At 31.1% G+C, this 11,633-nt stretch overlaps 1 protein-coding gene across 1 annotated transcript in view; it reads left to right on the forward strand.

The window, feature by feature from the left end:
• Positions 1 to 9,771, forward strand: part of LOC144835065 (rab GTPase-binding effector protein 1-like) — a 30,404-nt gene extending 20,633 nt beyond the window's left edge. The window contains exons 17-21 of the mRNA XM_078690082.1: positions 224 to 413; positions 4,139 to 4,293; positions 4,602 to 4,718; positions 5,250 to 5,360; positions 7,660 to 9,771. Coding sequence (XP_078546208.1) covers positions 224 to 413; positions 4,139 to 4,293; positions 4,602 to 4,718; positions 5,250 to 5,360; positions 7,660 to 7,824 — 738 coding nt within the window. The 3' untranslated portion in view covers positions 7,825 to 9,771. The remainder of the gene's footprint in view (positions 1 to 223; positions 414 to 4,138; positions 4,294 to 4,601; positions 4,719 to 5,249; positions 5,361 to 7,659) is intronic.
• Positions 9,772 to 11,633: the final 1,862 nt, after the last annotated feature.

Below are 11,633 nucleotides of genomic sequence, written 5' to 3' on the forward strand. Positions count from 1 at the left end.
GTACTGCCGTCTCGATAAGGACCGTTTAATTGTGCGTACTATTGCACACCATGTGACCCACAATCGTCCAATCAAACGACATGAATTTTTTTTTTTTTTTAGGTGTTATATAATACATACACAGGAATTGAATCTAAATCTATAGATTGAATTAGCAAGTGTTTACATAAAATAATGTTATTAGATTTTGAATCACATCATCTGATACTATGATTGTTTACAGGAATGCCAAGCTGTAATAGCTAGGTACAGAGAAGATGTTGTTAAAATGAAAGTGTCATTTGAACAAGAAAGTCAAAAACTTAGAAATGAAATATCTTTTTTGAAGAATCAACTTGAAAGTGAACAGCACACACGGATGTCACTTGATGAAACTTATCAGCAGGAACTGGAGGATTATAAAGAAGATCATGGTAAAGAAATGAAAACTAAACATTGAATTAATGTGTATCAATTACTAAAACTAAATTAACTGAATGAATTATTCCTATTTTTTACTAGCAAAAACAGGGCAAATTGTAAATAACGAGTTAAATTGTGTGATTGTGTGTTAAAATGCCATTTAACCGTTTATTGCTGTGCAACCTTTTGTTGCAACAAAAAAGATTATTTGACCTTGAATTAACTACTGTACTATAGTATCTTGAAAGTTAGATATAAGACAACTTGAGGGAGTTCAGTGTTCAACTAAATTTTATTTTAGCACAGTCAATAAAAACCAAGGGCAGGTTGTATAGTTCATACAGAAAAAATTCCACTCCTTCAAACAAACTGAAATATAGTAAATACAGAAACAAACTTACAGCACTTATTAAGAAACGAAAAGAAGAATACTACTTTACTCAATTATTGTGAAAATAATAAAAATAATACCAAAAAGACATGGAAAACGATTAAAACTATAATGGGAAGGACAAAAACATAAAAACTAACTTTAACATGACTTTAAGCAATTCAATACACCCTCAGAAAAAGCAAATGCGTTTAATAATTATTTTACATGCATAGGAGAAACATTGGCAAAACAAATTTCAGAAGAACCACAAATAACAGAATCCTCATACTTAACAGGAAACTTGTATGTTAATTCTATGTTTCTAAGACCTGTTGCTGAGGATGAAATTAAAACACTCATTGACAATTTGGATACTAATAAAACACCCGGACACGATGACATTGGAGCACTATAATATCTAAAACCATACTCAAATTAATTAGAAACGTTCTTTTTTTCAAACCAACAATTAGTATATAAACTAACCTTGACAGTTTCGCTGTCCTGATCGGACAGCTTCAGAAGTAATGACGATCTATCGTCAAACAGATTGACCTCTAGAGGGCCAATTCTGTTAAATGACAGGGTTAGTTTATATACTAATTGTTGGTTTGAAAAAAATAACGTTTCTAATAAATTATTACTACAAACCAGATGAACATTTTCAATCATACTCAAATTATCTTACACAACCGTTTACTCATTTGTTCGACATATCCCTCGCTACTGGTTGTTTTCCGGACGAACTTAAAATTGCAAGAACAATACATGAACGGAGATAAATCAGAAATTAACAATTACTGTCCCATATCCATACTGCCATGTCTTTCGAAGGTTTATGAAAGGTTGTTAGCAATCAAACTATTTCATTCCTAAACAAGAACAACGTACTTAATAAATCACAATATGGTTTCCGACAACATTCTACTATTCACGCATTATTAGATACATTTGAAAAAATTACCTCTGCAATCGAACAAAAATGCTTTTTAAATTTATCAAAAGCGTTTGATTCAATGGATCATCACATCTTATTGCAGAAGATGAGACATTACGGCATCAGAGGTGTAGTTTTAGATTGGTTCAAGAGTTCAACAATCCGTGAGCGTGGAAGGTAAAAAATCAGAAACAAATATATTAAGTATGGTGTTCCACAGGGGTCCATTCTTGGACCCTTACTGTTCTTGACTTTTATAAATGATATGCCATTTGCCTGTAGAAACATGAACGTTATTATGTACGCAGATGACACTAATGTGTTCCTGCAACACAAGAGAATTCAACATTTTAAATTGTGAAATGTTGTAACAAACTCCTTTGAAAAAAGACAATTTTTGTTATCTGTTTTTGTCGACTTATCCAAGGCCTTCGATATTATAGATCACCGTATACTTATTAACAATTATGGAATCAGGGTATCACCTTAAACTGGTTTCGTATTTACTTAAGTATGAGGAAGCAATATGTCTTGTTTGGTAATTGTATATCACCAGAGGAGGAGATGACATGTGGGGTGCCACAAGGCTCTGTTCTTGGCCCTCTCCTTTTTTTAATTTACGTAAATGATTTATCCAGTCAGTGACACCCTACATGTCATCTCCTTTGCTGATGACACTACACTCTTTTTTTTTTTCTCATTCAGATTGTAATTATTATTATAATGAATTGTCAAAATATAATGACTGGTTCGTCTCAAATAAACTCCATGAAAACCAATTACATTCTTTTTCATACGTCAATCGTTAGACCTCGCAAATTACAATATATTTATTAATGGAGATAACATTAAACAGACTTTGTTCCTTGGTGTTTTAATCCAGGAAAACTTGAGATGGACCAGTCATCAAAATCATATTGCAAATAAAATTTCTATACAATTGGGATTATAAATAATCTTAAGCACACTTCCCCAGCGTATCCTTCTTTCATTATATAATTCTTTAATTTTACCTCATCTTCATTATTGTAAAATAATTCGGGCTGCTGACTATCCATCTCATCTTGATAAACCTAATAAACTGATTAAGCGTGCTATTAGAAATATTGTACGTCTCGCATTACTCCATCTGAATTAGGTGATATACATAAATTGCAAAGTGCCTCTTTTGTCTTTCAATATTTTTCTAACAATCTTCCTTCTCCCATGATGAATTTATTTAACACTGCTGATTTCAACCATGGTCTAATTTAAGAAGTACTATTCATAAGTTTCAGTTAACTATTCCTTTTGTAAGATAGTTCTTCCCACTTTAATTATGTTTCTGGCCCTTTAATTTGGAATCAATTAAAAAGTATTATTGTTAACTCTTCCTCTCTCCCAACTTTTCGTAAAAAACTTAAAAATCATTATTTATCATTGTACTCAAACTAGACCTTCAAAATGTTTCTTGTCATGACTTTTTTATTTTATATATATAATTATATACACATGTATTTTTTTCTTTTTGTTTATGGGTCTTGATTGATAGAAATGTTGAATTATTATTTTAAGTTATTTAATTCTAATATAATTATTACTGACAATTTATTTAATATTCGTAATCCACAACGTGTTACTCATAGCTCTTCTTCTGTTGGTACTCTTTTTGATATTCGTTGCTGCAGAACAGAATCTTCTTTCAATCATACATATCAACGTGTTACCAGAATTTGGAATAACTTACCCGGTGAAATTCGTAACTTAGATATATCTGTTAGTTCTTTTAAAACCAAATTTTTAAATTATCTCAATACTTATTTTTAAAATAATTTTGAAATATGTTTTTAGTTGGTCGCTTTCTTGTAGATGCTTTAATTGTAGAATGTAATTATTTTGTTCTGTGTACTGTTCTGGGTTGACCAACCAACATAACATAGGTGTTTAACACCTGTTTGACCTTTCCTTGCCTTTTATATTTCATTTGTCTTTTCTTTGTATTGGATATGGTAGAAATTAAAAAAAAGATCTCTGAAGTGCATTTAAATATTTTTGGGAGCACAAATTTAGCAAAACATCTATTAAAAATTTGGTTGAAATAAAAATTATTTATAAAAACCTATTTTCAATAACCATAATCATCTTTAGTGAAATTCTTGCTAACTCAAAACCTGATGTATATCACTCAAAACATTGTATGTAGCTCCTAAAACATGTATTTTGACAAAATTGTCTGCTTTCTGATTGGTTGTTGCTCTAAAAATGTTGCCATGCATGTTAACCCTGACAATATATTGGGCACAAAAAGTCTATTTAAAATAAAAATGAAGAGGTTTTGATAGATTGGCAAGTTATAAAATATGTTGCTTTAACTCTTAAATATTTGTTGTACATTGTTAGTTTGTATATGGTCTAAATTCATTTAGGTATTGCACACTTTTTTGCAGTAAAATTACGTAGTATTGAAGATGAATTAAATAGAACTACCAGAAATTTACAAGAACTTGAAAAGGAGCACACAGATTTACTTAGTAAAGATGAAGAAATGAGAACGGTCTTGGACTTATTAAAACAACAGAACCAAGAACTTCAAGAAACAAAGGTACATCAAGACATCAAATGGTTAATAAATAATGTTTCAAGTAGTAGTAGTAAAATGCCATTTTTGAAAATTATATTATAAACATATAGTATTACATCAATATTGTCATTGCTATCACAAACCTCATTATTTTCATCATTATCACAAACATTGTCATTTTTACCACAAACCTCATTATTATCATAATCAAGTATTATTATCGTAATCACAAATAGCATTATTGTCCTTGCAAACATTGGCATCACATTTATGTTTATTATTTATATTTATTTATTGTTTATAGTATTGTTATTTTATGTAATTTCCAGGAAACCCTTGAGAATAATTTACATGAATGTAAGCGTAAAGTACAGGGGTTACAGCAGGGTCTTGAAAATAGTGAAACAGTTCAACATGATCTTGTTAAATTATCACAAACTTTACAGGTATGTTTGATTTGAACTCAATTTGTGTTCCCTCATTCGTTTCTGTGCAAGTCATCTTGTGTGAGTGTGCATTGATGGTGTCTACACATACAGCAAACTTTGAAATGCTTTTATATACTGGATTCTCATTCATTTGGTGTGATTTATGGATTGTTAAAAATTGTTTATTAATTAATGTTACATCACAAATAAGTTTGTAGTTGACGAAACAAGCGAGTGAGTGGCCGAGTGGTTAAGACACTGGAACCGTAATTACGTAGCCATAACATTAGCAAGTAAAGGGTTTGAGGCTCACTCGCTCCATGGTTCTGGTGGTTCCTCTTGAATAAGGACTATAAACTGTAGGTCCAGTCTACACATCTAGCTCATGTGCACTTTAAAGAACCTAGTACATCTTTCGAGACGAGTAGGAGATTTCCCCAGCTACTGATCATAACTGGACTCTCTGGGAGACCAGTCTTTGACTGAAGAGCCTACCCAGTATAAATAAATAACAAATTAACAACATATCTTATTGTTTTTTGTTAAAAGGTGCAATTAGAAAATGTTCGTCAAACAGATAATGAAGTGCGCTGGCAGCATGAAGATGATGTAGATAGTTGTAATGGGTGCAAACAACATTTAAAAGATAAACGAAAAAAGGTAAGATTATATTCTAACCCATTTACGATATTTTTGAATGTAAATATTAATCTATTAACTTTTATTAAAAGGGTGCCACTGTGCTTAAAAGTGATATCTATATATTAATGCTACTAAATTTTTCGCGTATTTTACGTATCTCCTCCAAAACCACTGAACGGTACGTGCTCACATTTGGCACACTGATGTTTATTGATGGGCCGCACACGATAGGCTATGTCACTTTCCTGAATTTAAGGATAAACACTAAAAAAAGGCAAAAAATAGCAGTAATTTGACCATGTTTTGCGAGTTGTTACGTCACGTATCAACTACACAACCTTCTCCGTTGTGTACCGCAATGGCCTGATCTACAAACACAATGCCGAGCCGCAAAATTAAAACGGTGTTTAGTCTCGACAGCCGCCCAACCGTATCGACTGATTGCGTCGTTAAGTTTTAATTAATTACACCTATCATATAATGTATTTTGTAAAACGCTGTGGCTATTGAAAAGAATGCTTGCTTAGTAGATTTGAGTTTGAATCCGTGATAGTGTAAATAATAAGTATCTCCGCTTAAAGCAAAAAATCTAAACCACAATGTAATTACAAAAGTACAAAAAAGATACCAAACCTCACGCAAACAAATAATAAAAAACCATTAAAAATAAAAAAATGTAAATGAAAAAAAAAAAAAGCACACACACACACCCCCACACACAAATAAAATGATTCCAAAGTCGTGTTTCCACAAAATATCAGATATAAAAGTTTGTGTCCGAGCGCATCATCTAATTTCGAGTAGTGAGTGCACTTTTTGTGTTGATTTTAAAGTCTGTTTTATTATTCCAATACTCGCATCTTAATTCTATGACTTAATTCATATTTATATTTTATCATTAAAATGTTTTAATCTAACGACTGATTAACAGACGTCACTTTCTGATGCGCACCCTAGATTAATATTCACCCAGCACAATGTTCAATATCCAGTATTGCGCTTTTATAATACATCATCATCATCCCATGCGAATTATTTTTAAGGCAGACAAGACCGTGTTGGACATGTTATTGCTAGACAACACTTTAATTACAAAAGTAGCAAATAGGTAACAAATCTCCCAAACAAACAAAATTGCAAAATATTAAAACCATTGAAATAAAAAAAAAGTAAATGAAAAAAAAACACACACACAAACAAAACGATTCCAAATGAAATGAAGGTCAAAATATTCTAAATTTAAATTGGCCATATCAAAGTAATATTAAAGTTATTCACTTTAAGTCGAAAATTCGAGCCAAAAACAACAAGTTTACGTAATTAACAGGTAAATTAATTTAATTACATTTCTTCTGGAAAATCGTCGCGAGCGAAAGTAAGCAAAGATTTCAAACCACGAGTATGCATTATGCATATTCGGATTGTTTACAACTCGTCACAGTTGAGAAGGTGTTTTCACACAGATCTCGAGGAAATTTTATGATTATGAATACAGAGTAGCCAAACAAGCGCGTTGCATTATGAGATATGTTTTGATCGATAACTTTGACTGGAAGTCAAAGTTATTTTTTGAACAAAAAAACGTCTGTATTTCAGTTAAATAATTTTTTTTTGGACTAGTTTTTGGTGAAAGTACATCTTTAACAATGCGTGTTTCTGCAGCAATGTGTTTTTCATTCGATTTATGCCCCACTTTTTATTTTATCTATATGTATCAAATAATGAATACACCACGAAAAACACCCACAATAATATAGAAAGTAAAGACTAAAGTTCCATATCCAGTATTGCTTTCATTTTTTAGCTTACAGATATTTTAAAGTGAAGGGATAATGCATAACAAAATCAATGGCCATAAAATAGTTGTTTTTCAAAAAGTGATTCTACAAGATTCATAGTTTTAGGAATGCTGATTTTTAATAAAATTAGTATTTTCCTATGAATTTTTTTTGTTTTTTGTTTGTTTATATAGTTTTCTTTGTATGAAAATGGTTGAAATTTGCATAAATTAAAATCGGTTTGAATGAATTTCCTATATTTTAACACTACTAAAAAGTACTGCAGCACCACTACACTCTTTTAGGCTTATTTACCGGCTTTACTAGTGAATGTTATTCTCAACATGGTCACAAATGTTTATATTTTCAATTTAATAAATATTTTAACTCTTTTATATAAATTATATATAGATTATGGTCATATTTATCTGAAAACACAATTAATAAATGCATCATAAAACATCATCAGCATTCAGTGAGAAAATAATAATAAGAATATTTTTTCAAGATTATAGCTTATTTATATTTTGTTATTGTAGCATCACTGTATGCACTGTTGTAAGGTATTCTGCAGTGACTGTCTCACAAAGATGGTTGAAAGCGGACCACGACGACGTAAGATGCCTGTCTGTAACATATGCCACACACTACTTGTCAACGAGTCTGCCCCTTACTTCAGCAAGGAAGCTCCCGATACAACTTAACATTTGTAACAACTAAAAGCGATTCAACTAATATCACTAGTTCAGTAAGCTAGCGTGCATACTGTTAACAGAATATAATAAAAAATATGGTAATCTAAGTTACATAAAATCAATGGCAGATGCACTAACAATTACAATCCTTTAAAAAGTAGGCATTGGTATATTCAACATTTTTTTGTGGTAAATTGACAATGCCTCACAATTAAAGATTAAAGGCTATTTTGCAGTTTTAATAAAGTCAATAAAATAATAATATTCGTTTTTTATATAGCTCTTATTGCACAATGCTTCTAAGCGCTTCACATTATTACCCCAGTCATTTTTTTTTACCAAACATGATGGAAACATACTCCCATAAAATGTAGCTAGTAATCGGTGCAAAGTTGTGTCTTGATCTAACTGGGTACCCATTTATACACCTGGGTGGAGAGAGGAAAACGTATAAAGTAAAGTATCTTACCTAAGGATACAAGCAATGCGGCGAGAGTTGGAATCGAACCACGATCAGTAGTCCAACGTCCAACACACTGCGCCACACGACCTTAAAAATAAATAAAGCTAGAATTTATTAATGTTTTCACTTTTTTCGATCCAATTTTTGATTAACGTAAATAACTATATGTGACATTAAAATGGCAATTTTTAAAATTATTTTTCAGGACATATCTTTAAGTCATATAATACTTCCAAAATAAATATAGCAACACCATTAGGAATTATGTGACAGGTATTCTGCATCTACATGATTTACAAATTCACTTTCAATTATTGCTTTTAATTAATCTACTGTACTTTATACTTTAGAATTTGTTAGAAAGTGCTATTCACTATTTCACTTAAAATTAATAAAATTAATTTATAGAAAACATTTATTTGATATTTTAACAGTTTGATAGTTTAACTTTATAACATTGCAAATTAGCCTAAATAGATGTGAAACTTTTCATAAATCTACTAACTAAAGGGTGCTACATTGGTTAAATATTTCTTCAAATAATGGTGACAACAGGATGTTATGATTACATTCAAAATATAGTTTAATGACAAGTGGTGTTGAGAATTGATGTTTGAAATAAGTATGGTGTTAGATTTCACTACTAGCTCATTTATTAGGTTATTACCTGTTATCTTCAAACTAACACATTATTGTACACTGGTTATTTACTTAAAAGTTAAAGTCTTCCTTTAATATTTATGATATGTAGTTTTGTTTTTATGTTTATTATTGTAATTTTTTGTACTGGACAAACATGTTGACCAATCATTGCTTTGCCTTCCAGTGTCTATAAGTTAATTGCTCAAATTATTAAGTGATTTATGTAGTTTCATTTATAATTACAATATACAGTCAGGGGGAAAATTGCAAAAGGCTTCCTACTTTCTAGGAGTTTGATCAAATTTTCTATATTTTTTGACAACTCATATAACGTGACCACATTGCTGATTTTGCCATTTTCCCCTTATATAAAAAAATAACATAGTACAGTAAGTCGTTACATTAATTATAAGTTGCATTTAATGATTATTTATTGGGCAGTTAATTTATATTTAATTTTTTAATGAAATGTATTTATTGATTACTTTTGTGATATCCATAGTAAATATTTTTATCATTGTTTTTGTGATTCATCAAAACAGTTAAAATTGTCATATCAAATATTTTATATCCAACATTGGTGCGTATCTGTGACTTAAACAGTTGTAAATACTGCACGATCGTACCTCTCACGTAGTAGAATAAATGAAATTTGAAATTTGTTTATGAAAGACGACACTAAAATGTTGATGTAATCATTACCATTGCATAGAGCACGTTTATTGTAATTGTATTATGTTGCATTCTGGCAAATTATATAATATAAATATTATATTTATGAAGTTGATTGTAAATTTAAGTCTTAAATTAAAGTAGTGAGATTATCAATAAATCTTAAAATACCAGAAAGCCTAAAACAGTATATTTCAGTTTTTAATCTCTACCCAGAGTAAGCAGGACAAGTTCCCGGAACCAACGATCGGTGGCGCACTAGGGCCTTTAAAGGTACACTTTCAATTACTTTCGTAGAGAAAAACCAGGTAATGACCAAAATTGCCCCAGATATGTATATTTTGTACCCAACATTTTGACATTGTATCGCCTTAGAATGGTTTCAAGAGGGTTGGAAACTCTGAAACGAAACAGTATATATCTGAGCCAAAAAGTGAATTTTATGATTTTATTTAATAGACCTGTGACGTCACAATGAACGTCATCTTAGGCAGGTTTTCGGAAGCAACGTCTTCGGAAGCATTTGGATTCTTGAAAATGTCACCCAAACAAGTTCAAGATGATCATGAAGATGACCGATTTGGAGTAACTTTTAGATTTTACAATCGAATCATTCGCTACGCAAAAGTGTAAATTTAGAAATCGTAGACTTGATCATGCGAAAGATTATTTAGTGAAAAGGAATGTGTTTTGAAACTCGTGACATTGTCAATGTTTTTTTTTGTCGTCTTTCGTGGGAACAACCCACCTTTATTATTTCCACTCTTTTTCTCTTTTTTTCATTCTTTCTTACAAATAATTTGACACACATTAAAAAGAATGTGTTAAAATAGTAACATGTCTAAATACTTAATTGATATAAGCTGTAATGTTTAAGTATTGCAATTAATAGTACACAAAAATACATATATAACCATGATTTCAAATGATGATTGTCAATGTTCATGTACCTCAATGACCCAAGGTTAGGACAATGCCATGATTCGGAAACCTGGTGATTTAAAATTGTTTTTCATCAAGACAAGTTCATAGTTGATAAAACTAAGCCGTCACACAGATAGATGCACTATTAGACTAAACAACGATGCCACATACCAATGTGAGTACAGACACTATCAACATTCACTTCCAACATCAAAGTAATTGTATCTGTTCATTTTGCTATTAAACATTTTTCATATTTTAATTATTGTGCTCCACAACATCTATAAATGTACAGGTAGCCCCTTTCATCTGGTCAGATGCAACACATAGCATCTATCTTTAGTTCCGAAAAACTTGGGATAGTGCGATAGTCTGCAGTAAATTGTATATATAATATAGATTTTAACATTCCATCTCGCAATACAGCAGTATGATTAGCTCTAAAACACCCGGTTGACTGTAAGGATAGCGTGTACTTATTTTGGATGTCATTGTGACGTCACATCGGAAACATTTTTTATTTTAGATGGGGGAAAACGGATAAAGAAACAATTTCGGCGTAAACATAATGCTGATTGATCAATGATAGAACATCTCCCATTATTGCAATTTGAAGGTCTGGCTGACAAGAGATACGGGTCATTTTCATGAATTCCGCGATATCTCTTAATTTAGTGTTCCAAATTTGACTTTGATTGCTGCGATATCCGGGAACATTGAGTCCAGCTTAGGATCGTGTATGCATAGGGGACACTGCCATATCCCTCATGGCAAATAAAATACAAAAGATTGAACATTAAATGTGTATATTTCCACTGAAAAAAAAACAACAAAATAGTTACAGTATTCACTATTTGTTGGAAACATCTCTGGATAGAGCGAGGTGTGTCGCAATGTTTGTTGCAATTTTTTCTATACTATACAATCATTATATACAGCCAATATAATTGGGGATTGGATTGAAAAATGTTGAGACGCGATTTGTGTAGGAGCCTATAATATCGGAAGCAATGCCAAACATTTTACATGATACTTTTAGTCCACTAAGGAGAGAAGTACCAGTGGATCCAACAAATCGATGACACTTGAGCTGGTCACAGCGAGGTAATTTTGGTCT

The sequence above is a fragment of the Antedon bifida genome, chromosome 2, assembly GCF_963402885.1.
Source record: "Antedon bifida chromosome 2, ecAntBifi1.1, whole genome shotgun sequence".
Lineage (NCBI taxonomy): Eukaryota > Metazoa > Echinodermata > Crinoidea > Comatulida > Antedonidae > Antedon > Antedon bifida.